General features: G+C 39.0%; 1 protein-coding gene across 3 annotated transcripts in view; it reads left to right on the top strand.

The window, feature by feature from the left end:
* Positions 1-26,051, top strand: part of ARHGEF26 (Rho guanine nucleotide exchange factor 26) — an 83,265-nt gene that overhangs the window by 16,737 nt on the left and 40,477 nt on the right. For all 3 annotated transcript variants that reach the window (XR_009631010.2, XM_060767676.2, XM_060767677.2), the window contains exons 5-6: positions 7,310-7,366; positions 11,906-12,066. Coding sequence is in view for 2 of the 3 variants with exons in the window: in XM_060767676.2 (XP_060623659.2) it covers positions 7,310-7,366; positions 11,906-12,066 (218 nt within the window). In the remaining variant the exon portion in view is untranslated. The remainder of the gene's footprint in view (positions 1-7,309; positions 7,367-11,905; positions 12,067-26,051) is intronic.

The following is a 26,051-nucleotide window of genomic DNA, read 5'->3' on the forward strand; positions in this document are numbered from 1 at the left end:
TGCCCAGGGGATGCCCAAATGTTTTGATGTTTTACCATCTTTGTTGGAGGCTTCTCTCACGTCTCCACATGGGGAGCTGGAGCTGACAGAAGGAATTCGACCTGCTCTCCCCAGATTCGAACCTCTGACCTATTTGTCAGCAGTCCTTCTGGCACAAGGATTTAATCTATTGCACCACCAGGGGCTCCATGGAATGAAATAGAATGAGAAACCAAAAGTCAAGAAAGAGGTTGTTGCTGTTGTTGATGCTGTTGCTTGGTGTTGTTGTCTACCTCCCAGAAAAACTAGTCCTGGTAATGAAAATGATTAGGGGATTCTTAAAGTTGTGATCTGATAAAGAACATTTTCCAGGGTCTATCTGAAACTATGATTTGCTCTTTGGTTGTTTCAATTAAAAAATTGCCCACATTTTGTTTAGTTCAGGTATTTGGTTCCGGGCCATGGTTGTTGTTATCTCCTCTTGAGCTGTGTGTTGGAGTGGGAGAGGGCTGGGCAGCATTGTTCAAGCTCAAAGAGGGTGATAAGCAGGGTGTTAGAAATCATGTGCATGGCTTTGAAGCACTAGCATTTAATCTGATTTGCAATCTTAGCAGTATCAATGCCAGTTTCATGTAGATGGTTCCCACACTGTTACATTGGGTAGAATTGTCAGAGAGATCTATATATTAGCTGCTTCCTATATAACCAGTAGTTTCAGGATTTCTGGAGCTGTGGTTGAATCAAATACATGCACGATCTAGCATTTGATACAGATATGAGTTTCCCTGTAGTTTCATAGGTACAGAAATAGTTGAGCAAATAATACACTAAGCTCTAAGGGGTCAAAGTCCTCTTTCTTGTTTGTGTATTGTAGTCAGCTGTGGTTACCAGAGTAATTTGATTAAGCACTTCCGAGTTTTGTGGTTATATATGATTTAAACTCTTGGCTGTAATTCCGTATTATCCTTTAAAAAATAAATGCTTCCATTCTCGTGGGTGAAAGAAAATTTAAATATTAGAATATATGACTAGATTGTAGTGTGTAATACTTGAATGTGTGGATATAACAGTGGCTGGAAAAATTGGACATGAAAGATGTACTTCTTCGGATATAGTTTTGTGAATCATTATGAACTTATTCAGTGGAAAATACATTACATCATATCATTGGAACTGGGTATGCAGTTGTGACCTACAAAGCCATGTAATTTGCTAATTTAAAAGGCAATTATGCAGTGCAAGGCAAATATCAAAGCCACGAGATTTGCTGAACACCATATATGGCTTGTGGATTGAATTTTGCTTGCTAAGTGAAGTAGTTTTGCTTGCTAAGTGAAGTAGTAGTAATGGCATTTCAATTGCCACTAGAATCCGATGTATTCCTGAAGTCTGGAAGAATGGTATGCACACAGCCAATGTTTGGAGTGGTAGTTAGTCATGGGCCTGAAATTTGTCCCATTCATATAAGTCGTGTTTCCATTTCATTCCGTCCATTCGGATGGCACGAAATGGAAAGGCCCTTCCTGAAACAAAAATGCAATTGATACAAAAGGCAGGAGGGTCCAGTATTGGGCCGAAAGAAAACAGATTTTTTGACCCCCAAAATGAAAAACAAATATCTGACCTCCCAATTTTGGGAGACTCAGAGGAAAACGGGTGGGGGTCCCCACCAAAAGCCAGGACATGAAACTGATCAAGTCCCAAATGCAAATGTCTAGTAGTTATGACCTATAAACACTTTCAGATCGAATTAGATCGTTTGAAGGACTGGATTCTACCATGTCAGCCTTTTCCAAGATATTTTCTTTATCTGTCCAATATTTTAGGTACATCTTCTATAGCAGGGGTCTTTTAGCTTTTTAAACAGAGGGCCAGGTCACAGTCCCTCAAACAGTTGGAGGGCCAGGTTATAATTTGAAAGAAAAAAAATGAATGAATTCCTGTGCGCATATCTTATTTGTAGTGCAAAAACACTTAAAAACAATATAATAATTAAAATGAAGAACAATTTTAACAAATATAAACTTATTAGTATTTCAATGGGAAGTGTGGGCCTGCTTTTGGCTGATGAGATAGGATTGTTGTTGTTGTTGTGGTGTGCTTACAAATCATTTCAGACTTTGGTTGACCCTAAGCAAGGGCTGGGTAAATGACCTTGGAGGGCTGTATCTGGTCCTTGGGCCTTAGTTTGAGGATCCCTGTTCTATAGAGGTCAGAAAGGGTCTTCTTATTGGCTGCTTCCAGACTCTGTTTCTGCCAAATGAAACTAATTCGGTCTACTACTGTTGTCCTTAAACCAGGATGCTTTGGCATTAGACTAGTCTGCTGTTGAAGAAGGTCTAGCTGGCTGTTGATGTTGTCTTTTATTGGTGTATATTTAATTGTATTTTGTTTGCGTTAACGTTTTAAATTATATATATAAATAAAAATGTAATGTTTGTTTGTGGGATTAACATAACTCAAAAACCACTGGACGAATTGACACCATACACCTAATAGGCCAACAAGTGACCATCACTCATAAAAACATTGAAAAACACAGTGGACTTAAACAAGCCAAAAAAGCAAAAAGACGCTACAGTGCATGTGCAAAAATGACTACCCCTGGTAAATAAAACACACAATAGCATATCCACACTCTCTTCTGGACTACAGCTCCCAGCATTACCTAGACCAGCTCCCAGCATTACCTAGATCATCCTCCTCTCCTTAGGAGAGGAGGATGATCACTGCTTCCAAGCTCCAAGCTTTCTTCTCCTTGGATTTCTTTAAGAGCATCCCAATCCCTGCATATTTCCAATTTCCTATTCTTGGACTGCAACTCCCAGCAATCCTCCAGAGAAATAGATTAGATGGAGATAGGTAATTGGTAGATGGATCAGGAGGACTGCTGGGAGTTGCAGTCCAACAATAGGTAGAGGAAGAAGATAGAAGAGAAAGAGGAAGGGAAAGAAAAGGTGGGGGGGGGGGAGGAAGGGAAGAGAAAGAGAAGGAAGGAGAGAAAGAAAGAAAGGAATAGGAAGGAAAGGGAGGGAAGATTGGTTACAGCAATACGTGGCGGGTACAGCTAGTATTCTATATAGTTGTATCTTTAAAGTATATGCAGGATATATACAGTCTTGATACAATGTGTGTGGGGTAGTTATGTTCCTTGTAATACATTTTTATGTTTTTCAACATTGCTGCTGCTTTTGTGTAAGATTTTTTTATCTTGCTGTTTGCTTATCCCTACTTAATTGACTCCATAAAAAAGAACCATTGGATGGGAACAGAAAGTCTTTTGATAACAATTCCGAGTCCCTCTGAGATGTGATACAATTAGTAGGGGCTTAAAAAAAAAAAAGCTCTCATTGTTTACAGTTCTGTGGCTTTTATTAAAGACCTAAGTGCTGTGCTTTCCCGTTCGATGTGCAGGAATGGGAGGATAATATGCAAGTGACAGATTACTTGAGCTATAAGCACACAAGGAAATGAAGGGGAAATTATTTTCGCTATAATGATGAGACAAACCTAGATCGAGCACGAAGGCCCTCATTAGACCAGCTGGGCTAGTGAAAACTGTGTATGAAATTAAAATTAGTTTTTTCCCACAATTTAGATTGAAATGATTCGGGCAAGTGTGATAATAGAATTCAAATTCACATTTCTATGATTTAAGCTGCAATCGTGTTCTCATATATCATAACGTTAACTCAGTTTAAATGCTGTGTAACTTTTTGTGTATACTCATTAATATGTCTAGAAAATTTAGTCAAAATTGACTCACAAAAAACTGGATTGATTTATTCACAGGTCAATATAAATACTTTTTTTTAAAAATGAATCATCCCCTTCTCTCTGAGTAGGGTGGGGAAAGACAGGAGCTGAGTCCATCCTGGAAGAACCTAGAAGAACCACCAACTCCCTCTACTCTGAGGATGCTTGCCATAGATGCAGGCGAAACGTCAGGAGAAATGCCTCTAGAACATGGCCATATAGCCCGAAAAAACCCACAAGAACTTTCCCTCTATTCTGTCTGCAGTGATGCCACTTCTGGCCTTTTAAAACCCTAACAGTCTTAAGCAAGGCTCAATACTGTCCCCAATGTTGTTTAACATCTACATGAAGCTGCTGGGAGAGATCATCCAGAATTTTGGAGTTCGATGTCATCTGTACACAGATGACGTTCAACTCTATCTATCACTCCTTTCCACCTGCTGCTAAGGAAGCTGTTCAGGTCCTAAACCAGTGCTTGGCAGCTGTGATGGTCTGGATGAGGGCAAACAAATTGAAACAAATTGAAATTGAATCCAGACAAGACAGAAGTACTCCTGGTCAGTCAAAAGGCCAAACAAGGTATAGAGTTACAGCCTGTGTTGGACGGGGGTTACACTCCCCCTGAAGACACAGGTTCTCAGCTTGGGAGTTCTCCTGAACTCATCGCTGAGCCTGGAACCTCAGGTGTCGGTGGTGGCTAGGGGAACCTTTGCACAATTAAAACTTTTGCACCGGTTGCACCAATAACTTCGGAAGTCAGACTTGGCCACATTGGTCCACTCTCTGGTTACATCGAGAATAGACTACTGCAACGCGCTCTACGTGGGGTTGAAGACTGTTTGGAAGCTTCAAGTAGTCCAGCAGATAGCAGCCAGATTTCTCACTGGGGCTGGGGAAAAGGGAGCATACAATTCCTCTGTTATGTCGGCTCCATTGGCTGCCAGTCTGCACCAAGCACAATTTAAAGTGCTATAAATCCTTAAATGGTTCTAGCCCAGCTTACCTGTCTGAATATATCTCCCTCTAGCAGCCCTCTAGGAGGTTAAGATCATCTGGGGAGGCCCTGTTCTTACTGTGGAAATGTACTTGGAAGCTTGGCTCCTCCCAGTTTGATTCTTTGTGGTCTCTTAGCCAGGATAAGATGATAGACAAAAGTGTGTGTGTGTGTGTTTAAGGCAATATCCATATCTGAGAACAGTATTGTTGGGAGGACTGTCCAAACATATTTCAATAAAAGGTATTGTGTTTTTTTTCTGTAGTAATACTTCATTCTAATAATATAGCATTTTCCTTTAAAGTGACAACATAGTTGTGTTTATGTTCTGAAATTGCCTAGCAGGGCAATATTGCTCCTATAGAAAAGAAGTGTAGTCAACAAATTAGTGACTTTTGACTGCATAATAAAGGGTAAACTTAAGCATTTGTAAGCTTTTCATATCTTTGAGCTTGCATTAACTCACAATTTAAGCATGTGATGGCTTATGCTTTGGACAGAACTTTTGTTTTGGGATTGTTTTCGCACTGACAGGTAGCAATTTTGTTTTTGAGCCTAGATAGAAAAGGAGAATCTGCTGACCGAATGCTCCTCTTGGCACAGAGTCAAGAATACTTTGGCATTTGCTTACCAGTCCTAAGTAAATATTTTATCTCAGAATATAATAGGAAAATAGAAGAGACTTTAGAACATGTTTTCCTAGTAGAGAAACATTGTGAGAGTGCAAAATTCTTTTTTATTGTAAAAGTGATGAAGATAGACAGGTCAAGAGTAGAAAAATGGAAAGTAGATATACAGAATTGAGTATCTTACATGTGCAGCTTTTGTTTAAAGTGAACAATCTTTAACAGTGAAATACAGTTTGTACAAATTTAGGCCTAAATCCAATTGCAAATCCCAACTTGTGAAAACCCATTGAATCACTTGAATGTCAAGTCAGAACTAGCAAATTCTATACCTTTGGTGGATCTACTATTACTTGGAACTAGCAAATAGATTTAGAGCACTCTCAGCACTACACACCCTGTTCTAAGAATTGTAATGGAACTTGTAGAGGACATGCGTCATGAATAAGCAGGTAAATTTTGTAAATCTCTTTGTCTTCTTCTAAAGCTGTGATAAATCTGTGAATATCTTGAATAGTTGTTTGGAGTGGGCTGAATAATATGAGAATAGTGTGGAGCATGTTTACATATTGTAAATTACATATTCTCGATAAAGTAGAGGTAGTATTGGTAGGAGCTGTATGAGACCAAAAAGTTAGACTTTTACCTATGTTGGGGGAATTGTATTCTTCACTTTGCCCAGCCTTTTAAGTGATGATTCTTTGGTAAATTTTGGTAACCAATGTATAAAAGTGGAGCAATTTTTAACAACTTTGGTTAGAACAGCAACTCTGCTACTTCTGGGGAAAAGATCATGGCAGTCTATATGATGCCAATCAGACTTAGCTATATTAGATCACCATTGAAACTCAGCAGAGAGTTGTAACAGTAAAAAGCACTCCTCTAGTAGACCTTCAGTTGTAATTAAACATTATATATATGTGTGTATACACACACACACACACAAACATACAGGATCCAGCCTAGCTAAAGGACAGCATTTTCTGATGTGATCCTGCCAGGGTTTCAAGATCTTCAGAGGATACCTGGTTTTTTGTTTGTTTGTTTGTTTTTTGGTTGAGCCACCCTCTTGGGCACATTTGGAGAGGACAAGATGGTTATTTCCATGTTGTGGAATTTCCTTTCAAAGGAACAAAACTGGCCTGCTTTCTATTATTCTTTTTCCGACTGACACATTTTTAAAAATACAGGCTGTCTTTTGTCACTTGAAGTAAGGGATTTTCAGTGGGAGGGACTTGTCTTTCCCACCTCCTGCATCTGTTATCTGTTTTTATTTCAGTTATCTTCATATTATTTTTTAAATCGTGTTTTTAGTTGTATCTGGTTTATAACCAGATGTTGGGAGTTGATTTGAGTCCAAATCATAGGAGAATGGAAGGATCCAAAACAAATACATATATGTTAATGTCACTGTAAACATGCATCAGTATTTGGGACCAGACTTTGTACCAGATCGTCTTCTCACATGAGAGCCAGTGTACTGTAATTGCTGGAGTGGCCCAAGATTTTGCATCATAGGCTGCACTACAATCCATCTTGCCTGGTGTCCTGTTATGTGGCGGAGTCTCCATTCAAGATGCACAATGGGACATCTTGAATGGGGCCCTGTTGTGCATCTATTCAGTTCTCAGTGCTGTAGCTCCAGCATCATAACATTATATATTGAAGCTCATGTTTTAGAATCTTGGCCATAGATTTTAAGATAATATACACGGATTTATGGGAGATATACACACACATGCATACATACATATTGTAGATCAAGTTGTTTGAACTTACTATTGAATGTTATTACATTTTGTTGTATTGTAATATTTTTGATGTTTGCCATGGATCTATGCTAAAGGTAGAAAAAATTGCTGTCATTGATTTCAACCAAGTCAATGAAAATCTTAATTATGGGTTACAAAAAAGAGTTAACAAAAAGAAACTCACCATTAGCAATTTGTTTCAGGTGAAGAGAAATGGCTTATCCCAGACCATCAGCCAAGAAGAAAGAAAAAGACAAGAGGTAAACAAACCTATTCTTAGCTCATTTATTAGAATAAGCTTTTTATACACTTGCTTTCAGGAATGCCAGGCTCAATAATTCTGGTTTTCCTCTTTTCTCTTTAATATCTCTGAACCAAATTATAATAGAGATCTGTCTTTTTATTGAGATTTCCAGGGGTTATGAGGCTAGTTTAGATGAAAGGTTGATTATCCTCAGAGAGGAGGTATATGAAGACACATATACAGCATTCTTGGTAAATAGAGAAGTGCCTAATGAGACAGCCAGATAAAAAGGATCTGTTGGCTCCTTTGAGGCTTTTCCCTACCTCATATAAATGCATGAAATGCCTGGTATCAGAAATAACAAGGTATGAAGAAGTAACCACCTCCAATTTCTGCAATTTCCAGTTTTCCTTTGGAGCCAGTTGCATTTATGTTACATGTGTTCAGGTATGAAAGTGACTGTAAGACAGCAACAGTGGACTGGATCCATAGTAACCCCTCTATGAAAAGAAAAGAGTTGCAAATGAATTGACTACCCAGTGGAGGGCAGCTGTTCATAACAGTGATAGGGAAGGTAATTGTTTGCTGATTTTCCCTCTAGCCTCTTCACATGTTATTATTATGCAGGGACATGAGAGAAACTTCCCACAAGGATGGTTAAACATCAAAACATGTGGGCATCCCTTGGGCAACATCTTTGCAGATGGCCAGTCCTCTCACACCTGAAGTGACTTGCAGTTTCTCAAGTTGCTCCTGACACGAGAAAAAAAATTGAAGATCCTTTGATAATTCAGAGTAAACATTCCGTGCACTATATTAATATGAGCATCTGTATGGAGTAGAAGAAATGCTGAAAATCACCTCTTCCCTTTGTTGAAAGTTCCACTTATGAGAATTCTGGATACAACTTCATATTTTTATAACATGAGGAGTGACCCTAAAAGTCTCCTGTTTTCTCCTCCTCAGTCCTCTAGGGGCTTCTGCTGTACTCTTGATGAATGTGGATAATCTCTTCCAGCTCATTTGGGTTTGAACAGCACCTGAGGAGAGCTCTCCCTCAGATCAGTCCTTCCAATTCAGTGAAAGACCATAAAGAAGGATCAAGTCAGGCTTTTGAGTGTAAGTCAAGTCATATACAGCATGCTTGGTAAATAGAGAAGTACCTAATGATAAAAAGTGCCCAGATAAAAAGGATCTGCTGACTCCTTTGAGGCTATTCCCTAGCTCACAGAAGGAGGAGATACAAGTTGACTAGTCAGTATAGGAAATTCCATGAGGAAAATTCACATTACAACACATGCTAGGAGAGACTGTGACCCATCAACTATATGGTTGCACTTTAGTAATCTATGTAGCTGTCAAGGGAAGAGCTGGAGGTTGTGTGAGACAAAGTAGAATGAGGTCATATAAAGCTGGACTCCAGCTTAACTGGGAAGGAATGTTGGATGGAATAAATACAAGATTTGCAAAATGTATCCTGGGATAAAAATGGGCAAGGAAACTCTCTTGAAAAGTGTTTGGATGAGTAATGATGGGAACAATTTGGCATTTGAAAGAAACTGAGAAAAGGCTAGAATGTGAGATATTGTTTGCCAGTAGCACAAATAGGTTTTAGTGGATGAATACTATAAAACTGGTTTCTCCCAAGATAGAACACATTCCAGTGAGAAACCAAGGCACTCTCACGCTAAACCTGTAAAATTCCTTTAATGCTCAGTTCTCTAAATAATGAAAAGAAGACATGGCTAGCAGTGAGATGAGTGATTTGTTTAAAGAACAGAAACCGCCTTAAAATTCATTTTAAAAACAAACAGATTTCAATTTCTGTCAGTTCTAATACAAGAAATTGGGAGGAAAAGACATAATGGCCCACCTCTGGCAATATCTGTTATTTCACAATTTATTAATTTCATGCGCTAAATAATATATTGCTGAGGGAAAAATAAACTAGCTAGTGTAAACATAAAAGTTTTTAATAATCTTCTTAAAATTATCTTTTAAAACCATTATCAAATTCTGTTTTTAATGTGTCTGCTTTTCCCAGGGCCATATGCAAATCTTCAGTAACATTGCATCTCTAAAGAGTTTCACCAAGTATTTGTAAGCTATCTAAGCTTCAGACATCTGTTTGCATTTATGCCATGCAAATGAACTGCATTTCACACTGTCACTCATGGGACTATCACTTGTCTTGAGTGAGAAAAAGTAATTGACAAATATGTTACCATTCTTCATCTCCAGTTAGTATCATTGGATTATATATGAGCTCAAATATCTCTTATTTTGTTGTTGGGAATCAAACATTTTAAATCTCTTTGAAAACTAGTTTTCATTTTATGTTGATCTCCTTGCAGATTTATGCAGCCAATCTGCATTACATTTTTATTTTTAGAATGTGTTTGCCTGCCTTGGACTTTCTTGGTTTGGAAGGAATCAATGAGCACTATCATAAAAACTGGGAACAAAGAGTCCTTAATAAATAGTATTGAAGACCAGGACTCCAATGTCCTTTAGCTGAACAAAAATGCATAGATTGGGACAAACAAGTCAGAGAACACTACTCTTCTCTTCAGTTAAATTGTTTTCTCATGCAGCTACTAGGGCAAAAAGAAAAAGAAAAAGCACTGTTTGCAGAAATGTGGGATCAAGACACATGAATTAGTAGAATTTTTCCTGCCCCTTCCAGTCATTTCGTGCAAAACATATATCGTTGTATGTATTCCCTCATGGCTTGAGGACATCTTAAGCAAACAAACCAAAACTGTTTATCCAGTTCAGCATTACAGTATAACATGATGCAAACTCCTGCCTAACACAATTTGAAAGATAGTGGCAATAAAAAAGACCACAGGATCCTAACTGGTATGTCAAAACATCCTTCTGTTTCAAACAACAACAAATACAGTGCATGTGTGAGAATTAGATACATTTTAACATTAATGTTATGGAGCTACTTAAAAAGTCTGTAACCAAATATACGTTTGTGTAACTGAGGATTTATCTGCATTGCAGAAGCAATACAGTTTGACATAACTTTAGCTGCCATGGTTCAATTCTATGGAATCCTTAGAGTTATAGTTTGGTAAGTCATCAGAGAAACACTAAGTAGATAGAACTCAATTACAGTGATTCTGTAGCACTGAAGTATGACTGATAAAGTGTTGTCAAACTGCACTAATTCTACAGTGTAGATTCACCTTGAGACAGTCACACATTCTCCTACTCTTAATCTCTTCTCTTATCCTTGGTTCCTCTGTGGTGAATTTTGGATTGTTATAATACTTGGGGCAGGAATCTGTCACCTTTCATTCTGCCTGAATCAGGCTCTACTTTGGTTATTAAACAAACAGACAGAAGAAGGAACTCATAGTTGGAAAGGATTTGCTAGAGTGAAAAATAAAAAATAGGTTGGGTTGGAAGGCATGTGTGGGAGGCTCTATGTACATTTTAGAGATCTATGCTATTCCTTTTCAGCCATCTGACCTTTTGCAAAAGCATCTGGCACAGCTGCTTCTCAGTTTCCACTGCTTTAAGAAGCTGAATCTTTAAACTACCCAGAATCTTTCATTCCCTGAAAGACCCTTCTTTGGGGACAGTGGAGGGAGAACTGGGATTGGGTTTATGAGACTTATGGAGTTATTAAACCATAGCTTGCTGTTATATTCCAAACAATGAAACTTGGTTTTAGCACAGCTTGCACGCTAGATTTAAGACCAGGATTTGGTTACACAAGTGCAGTCCTCATTTCCAGACCCATAAACTAGTGCTTCTCATGCTGTCTGATGTGGCAGAATGGCCATTACTTTTCCCAGTGTGCCAAACATTGGCTGACAATGACTCAGTGACTGGCGCTTACTCAGAGACCACCACTTTGAGTAGCAATACTGTAAATAATTGTTTATTCAAGATATAAATGTGCATCTAAACGAATGCCCTACCTATGACTATTTGGTGAGCTTTTGAGATATATAAGGCTTTGAAACTAATATTTTGCATCAAGATCTACATTTTTAACTACTGGAATGGTGTAGATCTATATCCCATGTTGCAGATCTTTTTTTCTTATCAGGAGCAACTTGCTTCTGGTCTGAGAGAATTGACCATTGGCAAGGATGTTGCCCAGGGGACACTTGGGTGTTTTACCATCTTGTGGGAGTCTTCTCCTAAGTTGTAAACCCTTACAAAGGCAGAATAAAAGTATGGGTGTATTTTATTACATTTCATGCACCTGCATGTTCATTGATCTTGACTCAATACCATATTATTTAAAAACTTGCATGTGTTGATTATTAGATTTTGACTGGGATACCTGCTAATTTTGAAATATATTGAATGGTCCTCAAACATGCATTTATGTATCCATTGAATGTGTTTTGAAAACATTAAACCTGAAGTTTTGTAATATGATTTATTGAAAAATGCCCAAAGATGTCTTTTAAGATGGTGATATTTGTGTAGGTTCAAAATGTCTGATGTGAAGAGATGCTGCTATGTCATACCTTGTCACCTAAAGTCCAAGTAATTCTGCTCTTTCTTCTCCACTTTCCTCATGCAGGCTATATTTGAAGTAATATCTTCAGAACATTCATACTTACTTAGCCTGGAGATTTTGATTCGGATGTTTAAAAACTCAAAAGAACTAGCTGCTACAATGACAAAGACTGAAAGCCATCACCTCTTTTCCAATATTGCTGATGTGTGTGAAGCAAGTAAGAAGTAAGTTTTAAAGAGAGATCTATTCCAACCTTTTAGTTAGTTTCATGAAACTTTTATATGGTTTAATGTTTGAGTCATTGGCGAATCATCATTGCTACACTTCCTTAGGTGACATGTGTCATTAGGTTGAAGTTAATGAAACTGGAGTATACAAATGTACTGTGAAAGCAAGTAATCCATGCATGACAAAGTTTACTGTTTTGTATTTTCCTTATGAAAGAACTTTTTTACAGTTTCAATGTTTGCACTTTTGCTTATTCTAAAGATACACTGTTTTGTGGTCCTAACAAGATAAATGAAATATGTTCCATGTGGCTATGAACTAAAGAAATGCTGTGTTTCGGAGAAAAGTCATAGATCTGATCCATCTTTGTAATCCAGATTTGTGTGTGTGTGTGTGTGTGTGTTTGTCAGGAGCGACTTGAGAAACTGCAAGTCGCTTCTGGTGTGAGAGTATTGGCTGTCTGCAAGGACCATCCTTATGGAAGGCTTCTCTCATGTTCCTGCATGGGAGCTGGAGTTGACAGTGGGAACTCAACCCACTCTTTCCGGATTTGAATCCAGATGATTCTCCAGAACACTCAACAGTGTGTGGGGACCTGGAAAGTGTCACACACTTCCAGATTCCACTGGCTATGCTTGTGGCTTGGGCTAGGGGAGGGCTGCATATTGTTGGAATTCCCACATTTCTTGTATAACATGATGGAAGATAATTGATAATGGATTTGTATATGTAGTTGGAGGTTTTGTGGGATTTTTCTTTTGCTTGGTTAAAACACTATTTATTTGTTGAATTTATCATATATACTAATAGTTACCATACATACATTGACTTCATGCTTTTATAGAGGGCAGGTTTGGGACCAGATTTATGGATTTTGATTTGGATAACACAAGGAGAGAGGAAAGGGTCAGTGCCTCCTCAGAGGGACCCTTGGCCACCACCACAGTTTTCATACCCAGGCATTCAAAAAGACCAAAAGCAGTTTTGCGATGGAGAAAGTTGAGGGGATAGGATACTTTTGGGTTCTCCAGGGATACAGTAAGGGCTCTCCACATACTATTAAGTGTTCTGGAGAATCATCAAAAACGGCCTCCTTTTTGATGAAAGTTAAGTTACATCAATCCAAGGATAAGACAACCCAGCTTTTGGGTGGTAAAGTTGTAACTAAAATTTCTTGACTTATACATATAAAGGCAATCCCCAAGTTACAAACAAGATTTATTCTTAAGTTGAATTTATTTGTAACAGGTACATTTTTAAGTGTAACTCCAGCCATATTTACATACATATACATACACACACACACATGAATGCTTTGGGTAGCATAGGGAAGGGTTAACACCCTTGTGGTGTTTGTTTTCAAAATATGTTACCTCATTTTATGTCCCTGTGATTTTTGGATTTTGAAAAAAAACTTAGCTTGTTGTGGAAACAAGGATTGGTGATAAAGCTTCAGTGGAAGCACCTTTTCCCCATGATAACTTTTTCAGGAGTGAATTTCCCTTCCGAGGGGTAGACTTCTCACACTTTCTGTTGTTTCAACCTGTTCTTAACTATGAGTAATTCATAAGTCAAATGTTTGTAACTTGGGGACTACCTATACAATATAGCCTATCTTTTTCTCAAACAGAAATCTAAGGTGTTTTGAAATATAGCTTTCCTCTTCTGCAGTGAGAAGAAAGGACAAGACTGCAGATGAATTTCTGCTTTTATGTTGTATGCACATACTGTGTTTCTGGGATGACAGCCTTTAATAACTAATGCCTGCTATTAAATCTCTTTTCAGTCTTATTGATTTCAACAGGACATGTATGATTGGCTGCAGGATTGCTGTTTAAAGCTTTTTTTAAAAAAATGTTTTCCTTTCTTAAGTGGTTACTCCTTGGACTCATATTGTGATTGATATCTTTGCCCCAAGAGATACTTTATGAGATTGCTTTCACAGGGAACATTGTTTATTTGTGACATAGGTCAATTAATAATGGATTTACTGATGCAGAGTTGTAAGTGTTGACAGATAAGTGTTGGCAGACAATGTACAGTAAAATATGAACAGTGTTACAAGATTTGACAGATTTCTTTAATTAAGGCATTTCTGCTTTGGAGTCTGCATTTCTCTTTTGGTTTCTAACCAAGGAAATAGCTTTTTCCAAAATTAGAGATGTGTGGGAACAAGATGCATCCAAGTTGAATGTGTGACATTCAGTGATTTAGTTGTTCATCACAGCTTAACTGGTGGTTGTGAAATGTTCGTATTTGTGGATACTTTTCTTTCAACACAAGTTTGGAGGATAATCTGTAATTCCTTAGATTATGAGCTGTGTCTGTGTTAGTCCCATGAACTTCTAATCTTCCTTGGTCCTCTCTTTCATAGGCAGAAATATACTGGTGAATAATCTTGTTTAAGCATCACTCACTCTCTAAGGCAGTGGTTCTCAACCTGTGGGTCCCCAGATGTTTTGGCCTTCAACTCCCAGAAATCCTAACAGCTGGTTAATGGATTTCTGGGAGTTATAGGCCAAAACACCTAGGGACCCACAGGTTGAGAACCACTGCTCTAGGGAGAAAGTTCTACTGATATCAGTGTGGTTTACATTGAAGTAAACTTGCATAGGAGCCCCTGGTGGAGCAGTGGGTTAAACTGCTGAGCTGCTGAACTTGCTGACCAAAAGATCACAGGTTCATATCCGGGGATTGGCATGAGCTCCCGCTGTTAGGCCCAGCTTCTACCAACCTAGTAGTTTGAAAACATGCAAATGTGAGTAGATCCATAGGTACCACTCCGGTTGAAAGGTAATGGCATTCCCTGCAGTCATGCCGGCCACATGACCTTGGAGGTGTCTACAGACAATGCCAGCTCTTTGGCTTAGAAATAGAGAGGAGCACCAACCCCCAGAGTCGGACACGACTGGATTTAATGTCAGAGGAAAACTTTTACTAAACTTGCATAGGATGGCTTTATTAGTGTATTTGAAAGATAACTTCTTACATCTAGTACTCATGTTTCTTCATCCTATATAATCTGTTTGGGTTTTGTTTGTTTGTTTGTTTGTTTGTTTAAGTGGTATGTTATGAAATGAAATGAAAATGTATTTATAGCCCGCCTTATCTTCCCGAAGGGAATTAGGGCGGCTCACAACAAAGAGCAAACATTCAATGCCAACAGTAATATATAAGCAAATCAATAAACAAATCAAGAACTACTCAATAAATTACAAACCAACATAAATGAACAAGACGTAATGTAATCTACATAATTACTTTAATGGTATGTACTAATGGTTTATTGTAATTTATGATCCAAATTCAGTTGGCAGATCCATTGAATCAATAAACCTAACTTGAATTTACCAGTTTCTCACTGATTTAGTACATCTGCTCTATTTTTAACTAGCAAGTGGATAAACCCAAATAAGAATATAGTTGGGTTGTTGTAGGTTTTTCGGGCTATATGGCCATGTTTATATAGCCCAAAAAACCTAAAACAACCCAGTGATTCCAGCCGTGAAAGCCTTCGACAATACAAAGAATATAGTTGATGGGAATATTTATTTCCTGCTCTTCTATTGAGGAGGGGTAGTAATATGTTAATGTAGAAATGGCAGTCCTCCACCTCCAAACTCCTCCAATTTCCATCATTTTACTTTAACATCAGAAGGTCTGCATGATTCCTATACTATGTTTGGGGTACGATATTGTCAGGTCTGGTGTCTGAAATGTACTTTATGTCTAAAGCTCATGAATACATTATAGGCTTGTCCCCTTAATTGTCCATAATTTTAACTGTAACAGGATGCCACAAATAGAGAGGCAGTTAGATTTTTTCCCCCTAACATTGAGCAGTCTCGGTGCTTGAAATACCAGCAAAGAAACTGGAAGGATGTTTTCCTTTGGTCTTCAAATATTCTTTTAAATGACTCTCCCCTGTCCCTGTTCTCAGTTTAGATGAAAACACTGTGAGAGAAAATGAAAAGAGAGCAAACAAGAAAGCAAAGAAAAGAAAGCAAAGACAAAGACTGTTAAGCCATTTCTTTCAGAGTAAATAGTATAAATGAAATAAAGAACAATTCCTCTAACAATTCCATACCTAACTCTTGCGGCGCAGAAAAAATATATTTTGAACTTCCCTTTAAAAGTATAGTGGTGTAATTTAAAGTTCCATTTAAATGTTTAAATCTGTCCAATGTGCTTGACATGCTTTTTGTTCTCACTGCACATTTAACTTCCCATTCCTCTCCCCTTCTAAACCAGCTCTTGGTATTGGATATTAACCTCTATTGAGTTTTGAGTAGAAATTGAGTAGATTCATGCCTTTCTTTTCTGGAATTTCTAAATTGATAACCAAAGAGGGCATTTTGCTAAAACACTAGGAAAAGGATTACTGGGTTTCTGTGAGTTTTCCAGGCTGTATGGCCATGTTCCAGAAGCATCCTTTTCTGACATTTCGCCCACATCTGTGGCTGGCATCGTCGCAGGTTAAGAGGTCTGTCGGAAACTAGGCAAGTGAGGTTTATATATCGGTGGAATGTCCAGGGTGGGAGAAAGAACTCTTATCTGCTTCAGGCAAGTGTGAGTGTTGGAACTGGCCACCTTGATTAGTATTTAATGGCCTTGCAGCTTCAAAGTCTGGCCGGTTGCTGGATTGCTGTTTTGTATATATTTCAAACTTTCAATGAACCCAAGAAAGCATGTTCATGAGTTGTCATTCCATGAATGATGTTTGGAACTAGTTCCTGAATCATTTGGTGTAGACTGAGACAGTAGTTTCTGCTGGTCCTTTGAAGCCTTCTGTGCAAACCCTCACAAAGTTCTGGCCAATATTTGAGCACAGGTTTGTGTTGCATAAGAGGCTCCAGGGTAAAGGGGAATTTGGCAAAAAGCAGTCTTGAGAGCAGAGGATTTCACGCATGGTAACTAGGATGCAGATCCTGTTATTGCTTTTGTTGGTGTGTGCCTTGAAGTCATTTCTAACTAATGGCACCCCTAAGGCCAACTGATTATTCAGTTTTCTTGGCAAGATTTCCTCTGAGGGGGTTTGCCATTGTCTTCCTCTTATAATGAGAGTGTGTGGCTTGCCCGGGGTTACCCAGCGGATTTGCAACTATTTGAAGGGTGGTCTCCTAGAGGCCTAGTCTGGAACACAGAAATTGGCCCCATTCTGGGACCAGTTTTTATTTTACAAATTGCATGTGTTTCTGTTTTTTCTTTTTTGACATACTATTATACACACCCACATCAATCTTTCTCTCTGTCACTCTCTCTGCTTCTCCATCCCCATGGATCTGAGCTGATTTATCTGCCAAAACTTCGCCCATTCCATGCCTCCTACTGCTCTGTCCATTTTTGGTTCTTGCCCCATCTGCAACTCCCGCCCCCTGGCAAGGAATCTGACTTACTTGTCTGCAGATGGCTTTCCTGCTTTCCATGACTCCATCACTCCTGCTGTCCACCTTCTATTTTTCCATTCTCTCTGACTTACAAGCATGAAACGTGATGGAGGGCTGTATGTAATTAGTCTAAGATCATGTGGTTCATGGCTTGTGGTATTCTACTCGTGCAGCTGGAAAGAATGTATTGGAATTCTGCCAGTGTACCAGTTTCCTTCATGTTCAACTCAAACTATTGCTTTCCCCCACCCCAAAGCATTTGACAGAGTTAGACTTCCCACCCACTTTCTCTGATGGTGCAGCATCCTTTGTGAAATGGTTTGTAGTGATATCAAGAGGAAAGGGCTAATATATGCCGATCCAATTCCGAGCACAATTCAAAGTGCTGGTTTTGACCTACAAAACCCTATACGGTTCCGGCCCAGTGTATCTGTCCGAACGGATCTCCCTTTATGTCCCACCTCGAAGTTTAAGATCTTCTGGGGAGGTCCTGCTCTCGACCCCGCCACTCTCACAAGTGAGGTTGGCGGGGACGAGGAGCAGGGCCTTCTCGGTGGTGGCCCCTCACCTGTGGAACTCACTCCCCGGGGAGATTAGATCGGCATCCTCCCTCTTATCATTCAGGAAAAAACTGAAGACCTGGATGTGGGACCAAGCCTTCGGGCATTCTGGCAGCTAAAGGAAAAAACCCGACGATGAGCAGGAATTGATGAAACGGAATGGATACTCGGAACTCTAAATACTGAGCATGAGATTGTTTATGTTTTGATATTGTATTGATGTTTTAACCTGTTAAATTGCTTAAATTGTTTTGTATGTTTTGTATAATGTGACAAAGGCATCGAATTGTGCCTTCGCTTGTAAAGCCGCCCTGAGTCCCCCCTCAGGGGTGAGAAGGGCGGGGTAGAAGTAATTGAAATAATAATTGAAATAATATGCAATCTATTGTAGCAGAATAAAATAATTTTAAAATTCCAGGTTTTCTGATAACTTTATGCTTATAAGGAACTTAAGAGGACTTCTCTAAGGCATGCTTAGAAAGACCCTGTGTTTTACTTCCTTAATTAATTTTGTGAAAAAGTTCACTAGAGAAACAACAGTATAATATTTGCTCTTGAGTGTGGAATAATGTTAGAATTCTTAAAGCAGTTGAGTTAGTGTTTGCTTCTTTTAGACGAAACTTGTATGGGATTGCATTTCATTCAGTATTATGCTGCCATCTCTGTACTGGTCAAGCACTTAACTACAGAAGGGAGATACTGGTTCTATGTAAAACAGATGTTTGTTAAAGTATCTAAGAACAGTTGACTCATTCATACATAGCTGAGCAGTTGTTAAGAAATAAATGTGGTTGTCGGGGCAAGTAAATCTAAAATTGTGGGGGCTTTTACCAATTTTGCTTTATTTCTTTCTGTAGATAATCATTTCCTCCATTTTCAAGAAAGAAAAGTTACATATAGATGCTCAACAAAAGGGGCTGAATGGTATTCACTTAGAATCAGAAGGTGCTTTTATTGCCAAGGGTTTGGTCAATGCAGAAACATCAAAGCTAAAGTAGCCCTAACACAGTGGTTCATAATCTGTAGGTCACCAGATGTTTTGGCCTTCAATTCCCATAAGTCTTAACAGCTGGTAAACTGGCTGGGATTTCTGGAAGTTGTAGGCCAAAACACCTGGGGATGTACAGGTTGAGAACCACTGCCCTATCACATAGGGAAATGTAACTGAAATACAACACTGCCTGAGCTCTACAAGTGCAGCATTTTTTTTAATGAAGCCACTGAGTGGTTGAGGACCGGGACATCCGTAGGGATGCCAAGGTGCTTGTTTACAAAGCTATTGTCCTCCTAACCCTGCTATATGGCTGCGAAACATGGACTAACTACTGGCGTCACATGCAACTCTTGGAACGATTCCATCAGCGTTGCCTCTGAAAAATTCTGCAAATCTCTTGAGAAGACAGGCGGACAAATGTCAGTGTGCTGAAAGAAGCAAAGACCACGAGCATTTAAGCAATGCTCCTCCGCCATCAGCTCCACTGGACCAGTCACATTGTCCAAATGCCTGATCACTGTCTCCCAAAACAGTTGCTCTACTCCGAACTCAATGGAAAACGAAATGTTGGAAGACAGAAAAAGAGATTTAAAGATGGGCTCAAAGCCATCCTTAAAAACTGTGGCATAGACACCGAGAGAGAACTGGGAAGCCCTGCCCCTTGAGTGCTCTAGCTGGAGATCTAGCTGGAGATCAGCTGTGACCAGCAGTGCTGCAGAATTCGAAGAGGAATGAATGGAGGACGAAAGAGAGAAATATGCCAAAAGGAAGGCGCCAAGAGAAAATATCAGGCCAACCCCAACCAGGACCGCCTTCCACCTGGAAATTGATGTCCTCACAGTGGGAGAACATGCAGATCAAGAATAGGGCTCCACAGTCACCTACTTACCCACCGCCAGGACACCAAACTTGGAGGACAGTCTTACTCGGACAATGAGGGAGCTCCTAAGTAAGTAAGTAAGTAAGTACATAGGGATCCATCTTCCAGAGAATTTTTCAATCATTTGATCAATTGTTGAATTTCTCTATTAAAATTGCCACGGGTATTTAATTGCCATTGATCCCTTGTAACTTTGGAAAATTTGATCTAGTTTTGTCATTTGGGATGTGGAGAACAATACTTCAAATATCAGAATAGGTTTCTTAAAAACACCAGGGAATTTTTGAAAAGTATGTGTGTATGCTTCAATGACTATTTGCATACTCATACTATGCAGTATCTGCGTGCTTTCTTGGTGCTGTTTTGTAATATTGGCAGTAGAAAGTAATGTAAATCTTGGCAATAGAAAGTAATGTAACTCTTGGTAATAGAAAGTAATGTAACTCTTCAACCATTAGAGTTGGGTAATAAATTGAAGGAAAGGAAACTGCCTGCTGTTTGCTTTGATTTAGCCTAAGACTGAAGGGCAGGATTGAGTTGGATTATACATAAGTTTAGCAGTACACGCTGTAAACTTTATTTCTTTTTTTCCTGGATCTTTCAATTAGGAGACAAAATGCCCTGCACAGTTGAAGGAGGGGTAGGAAATTTATGGAGGCTGGGACCAGAGAAGTGGGTCATATTAGCACATACCACAAAAAACCCACAAAAATTCCCTCTCAAAGGCCTCAAACCTTTTAAACAGAGGGCCAGGTCACAGTCCTTCAAACTGTTGGAGGGCCGGATTATAATTTGAAAAAAAAAGAATGAATTCCTGTGCACACTGCATATATCTTATTTGTAGTGCAAAAAACACATAAAAACAATACAATAATTAAAATGAAGAACAATTTTAACAAATATAAAATTATTAGTATTTTAATGGGAAGTGTGGGGCTGCTTTTGGCTGATGAGTAGGATTGCTGTTGTTGTTGTGTGCTTTCAAGTAGTTTCAGACTTAGGCTGATCCTGAGCAAGGGCCGGGTAAAAGACCTTGGAGGGCTGTATCTGGCCCCCGGGCCTTAGTTTGAGGACCCCTGCCTTATATGATTGGCAGGTGTACATTTTTCTAAAAAAAATCTCCCTTATTTGGGGGCTGGAAAGATTTTCCTTTTATATAGACTGAAAAAGATGCAAAACAAGCCCATTTTGTGGATGTAGTTCTGCATGAAGACAGAAATGTGTGTAAATCATGCAGTTTATGAATGATGTTAATTGGAGAGAAATGCAATTCTTGGTTAATTGATTGTTAACCTACCTGCATCTGACAAAATATGTCCCTTCTAGGAATGTTCTACTTCCTCCAGGTGATTCTATTTTCTCTTGGTATTTAAATAGAATACAGACTTTTAATGGCTACTTCCTGGTTATCAACCCTGCATGTCATTCATTTCAACTCTCCCTTATTATTGTTTTGAAAACCTGGCAACACTGATACAAAATCACAAAGTTGAGGCAGTTTTAAAACTGTCAGCTCCTTGGACCCAGTTCAGATTTTTATCTGTTTTGCTGTTTCCTAGGGAAGCAACCATTTCAGTGAGAACTAATAGGTTACTTATTCTTGGTAAGTATTAGCCGTACTTTTGAACAGACATTAGAATGCACATATATTTTAATATAAAATTTAGGGAATGAAGGTAGAGAAGCAACATGAGATATATGTGTGTTTTTGCATATGATTTACTGCATATGGAATAAAGTTTTCAGTTGCCTTAGGAAAAAGTTTGGAGAAAGCAATGCACTTTTATGTCAGTTGTTTCTTCCTTTTTTCTAAATTTGTTAATATGAAGCTCCCCACCACCACCACCAAATGTGTTGAGGAGTGTGTAGTCGTATGGAGGTGGGGAAAGGTCATTCTGTCTTATCAAGGTGCTTTCAGTGAGAATAAGGCTTCAAATATGAACATAAGACAAGAAATTAAATCTTTTATCACATGGAAGTGGAAAGGTTGTTATGGAAACCAACTCCACCTCCAGTGCTTGGCTATTGGGAACAAAGTTCAGAAAACCTCTTGCTGCTTTAATGTGTAAAATATGTAGAGACGAGTGAAGGAAGTCTCAAGCCATGTGTGTTCATGCAACAGATATTAATGCCACTTTGGTAGACAGCATTTTAATGTAGGGACATAAAACATGTGGTGTGCCAGATGTTTTATGAATAGTAGCTATTCTCAAGTTAATATTTATATATTTAAAGGGGACTCAGGGTGGAACATAACATACATATGGCAAACATTCAATGCTGGAACATAAAATAAACTATAAATATACATAAACACAAAAATCAAATTATCTCCACCTTAAAATCAATTGTTTTAAACCATCTCAGATCAGCCATACTGGATCTGGTCATCAGGGTAAAATTTCCTATTGTTGCCTTATTGCACTGGTCCAAAGGCTTGGTCCCACAGCTAAGTTTTTATCTTTCTGAAGGACAGGAGGGAGGGAGCCGATCTAATCTCATCAGGGAGGAAGTTCCATAGCCATGGGGCCACCACTGAGAAGGCCCTCTCTCTCATCCCTGCCAATCGTGCCTGTGATGGTGCCGGGACTGAGAGCAGGGCCTCCCTGGAAGATCTTAATCTCCATGGTGGTTCATACAGGGAGATGTGTTCAGACAGGTAAACTGGGCCGGGCCATTTAGAGCTTTATAGCCAGCACTTTGAATTGTTCTTCATAGCAAACCAGTGGAGCTGACGCAACATGGGAGTTGGGTGCTCCCTGTATGCCGCCCCAGTTATTAGCCTGGCTGTCTCTCGTTAGACTCTTTGAAGTTTCCAAACAGTCTTCAAAGGCAATCCCATATAGAGCGTGTTATAGTAGTCTATCCTATATGTAATGAGAGCATGGACCACTGTGGCCAGGTCTGACTTCCCAAGATATGGGCACAGCTGGCGCACAAGTTTTAATTGTGTGAAAGCCCCCTAGTCATCGCCGAAACCAGAGGTTCCAGGCTCAGTGATGAGTCCAGGAAGACTCCTAAGCTGCGAATCTGCATCTATAACCCCATCCAGCACAGGCTGTAACCTTGTTTATAGCCTGTCTGGTCTCGTGACTGACCAGGAGTATCTCTGTCCTGTCTGGATTCAACTTTAATTTGTTCTCCCTCATCCAGACCATCACTGCGGCCAGGCACCAGTTCATGACCTGGACAGCCTCCTTAGTATTTGGTGAAAAAGAGTAATAGAGTTGGACATCATTTGCATATAGATGGCATTAGACTCCAAATAGAGATCCAAAGATGATCTCACCCAAAGGCTTCATGTAGATATTAAATAACCTGGGGGACAATACTGAACCCTACGGGACACTACAAGATAATGTCTGCGGGTCAAGCAGGAGTCCCCCGACAACATCTTCCAGGGAGAACTGGAGCCACTGCAAAATAGTACCTCCAAGATTCATCCTTGCAACACAACCTGGAAGGATACCATATTCATGAATGATGGAGTTGAAGTTGAACAACATTCAATGCATGGTGGATTTCTCCCTACCTTTTTATATCCATGTATTTCTGAAATATTACAAGAGATAGTTTCCTACTCTAAGCTACATTAAAATAGTAATAGTTTGTGGATTTCATGCCAGTGGGCAGATGAACCCATTTTGGGTTTTAGTTTAAACTTGAAAGGAGCTATGCAAAGAGTTGAAACCACGTCTCCAGAGAGGTGCACCATTAAGAGTAGTTCATTTAAAATTTGAAATGAAACCTTCAGTAGATGTACACCTACTGACTTAGGAGGCACCAACTGTCATTTCATTCAAATATATCTTGGGGTATGAATGTGTACTGAGAAGAATGCCTTATGTGTCATTATGGAAGATGTGACTTATATCATGGGACATTTTTCATGCCAGAGAAGAAGTAGTTGAAATTGTTAATGCATTATTATTGGCCAAAACAAAAAATATCCAGTTTGCAGATTTCCTATTGGATGTAATTTAATAGAATTCAATGTTTGCCTTTTTGAAAGCCACACATTCATCTTGATCCAGTTTCCATGAGTGTATATTGCCCCAATCTATGGCCCTTGATTTGCATTTGTAAATGGGAAAACAACTTGCAGTTGTTCAACTTTGATTGTCATTGTTTCATGGGGAAGTGTTATTGGGGGGTAGGGATGATCTGAGTGTTTCAACAACAAAATCATTCTGAAAGAGGAGAAAGCACTTTAAAGGGGGAATGGCTTTTTGTCAAAGGTCTTGAAAGTTAGTTTTATGATTTAATCAGTTAATCCAATATATGGAGTTATAAAACATATGCAGTTACAAAGAATGTGAATCCATTTTAAATCCTGCTGTGCCAAAAAAAAAAATCCTTAATACAGTGAGCACTTCAAACTTGCTTTCTTGTTACTTAATGTATGCTGCTTCATTTTGTCAAACATTTATCCCTAAGAGATGCAGGCAATTTTCTCATTTGGGAAGAAATACAGAATTTCATTAAGTAAAAGCTTCTGGGCATTTTCATGAGTTGACTGTTCATTCTCCTGTGAACCATAAAAGAACATTTCCCGCATGTAAGAAATAAAGAAGGAAATACGTGATAAAATTCAACTTGATCTTGACTCCAGAAATGTAGTTGTAGAACAGCCCACAGGGGCACAAGTGTTTTTTCAACCATCTTCTCCTGGTCCTTTAAGTTTTCCCCCTCTTATTTCTTTATGTCTACCAGAGAAGTCTGAATTCCTGGGAATTCCATGTTCTTGGGCAAGGCTGGAACCATCTCTCATTTCATAGTGAATTGGGGAATCTCAGAAATAAGGATGTTAAGAAATCTCACTAACATCTTGATGATCATGTTGAAAGTTCACCAGCATTGATGGCATTTTCCATTTCGAGTCTTAGACTGATAAAGAAAATACTTTTAAAAGTGATATTTCTACTTTTGTGGAAAATAAGTCAACAATGAACTAGTGTCTTTTCCTAAGCCCTGCAGCCATCAAACACTTCACATCATTATGGACAAAAGGTGTTGACAGCAGATCATCTTCTCTTGAACATATTTAGTTGAGCCTTTTCATTTTCTGCAGAGTTCTTGTTGGATCTTTCACAGCCCATTAGTAAACTTAATCAGAAAACCAAGGGTGCAAAAAATAAGAGGATGTAATGGCATCGCCTCCTCCCCTTCCTTCTTTTTACCCAAGAGAATTCCAATAGGAAGGGGAGAATACGTGCTTTATTTGATGTGGATTGTCTCTACTCCAGTTCAAATTCCTGGCAGCTGGTATCTGCTTCCCTTTTCTGGCACCTCAGTGAGGATGAAAGGGCCAGACCAGATCAAGAGGTGTGAGTTCTTTCCTGAACTCCTATACCTTTACACAATCATGTTGTGAATAATAACATTTCAGCTATCTAGACAACAAGCAATGAGTAATCTCAGTTTGCAGTTTTGTTCTTTTTGGACTGATGTCTTCTTTGCTTTTGCAATCACCTTAAAGACTTCAAGTCTCTAATTCAGGCAGTCTTTGTGGTAACTGAACAAATCTTCATGAAAACAGCTTGATTAAAATATATACATATTTTAATATATTCTTAAATTTTGAGATGAGGGAAAACAAGAAGTTATAAATCTCGATGTGTGGCGAGACAGTGTGAAGGGAGTATTTATTATAATTTGTCCTAGCTTCTAAGAAACCTGTAGAACCTTCATGAAAACACTGTGAGATAAATAAGGCTCTAGAGATTAGTCTGAGCTTACCAGCAAGCTTTATAACTGAGTGGTGGTCTGAATCCTAATTTTCCTGGTATGATCTAAATTCTATCTACTACTCTACTACCAGAGCCCCTGGTGGCACAGTGGGTTAAACCACTGAGCTGCTGAACTTGCTGACCAAAAGATTGGTTTTTCAAATCCGGGGAGCGGGGTGAGCTCCCACTGTTAGCCCCAGCTTCTGCCAACCTAGCAGTTTGAGAACATGCAAATGTGAGTAGATCAACAGGTACAGCTTCAGCAGGAAGGTAACGGCACTCCATGCAGCCATGCCGGCCACATGACCTTGGACACCAACTCTTCGGCTTAGAAATGGAGATGAGCACCACCCCCCGGTTCAGACACTATTAGACTTAATGTCAAAGGGAAACCTTTACTACTCTATATTGTTCTTAAAAATGAATAGCAT

This window comes from Anolis sagrei, chromosome 3 (genome assembly GCF_037176765.1).
Source record: "Anolis sagrei isolate rAnoSag1 chromosome 3, rAnoSag1.mat, whole genome shotgun sequence".
Classification (NCBI taxonomy): domain Eukaryota; kingdom Metazoa; phylum Chordata; class Lepidosauria; order Squamata; family Dactyloidae; genus Anolis; species Anolis sagrei.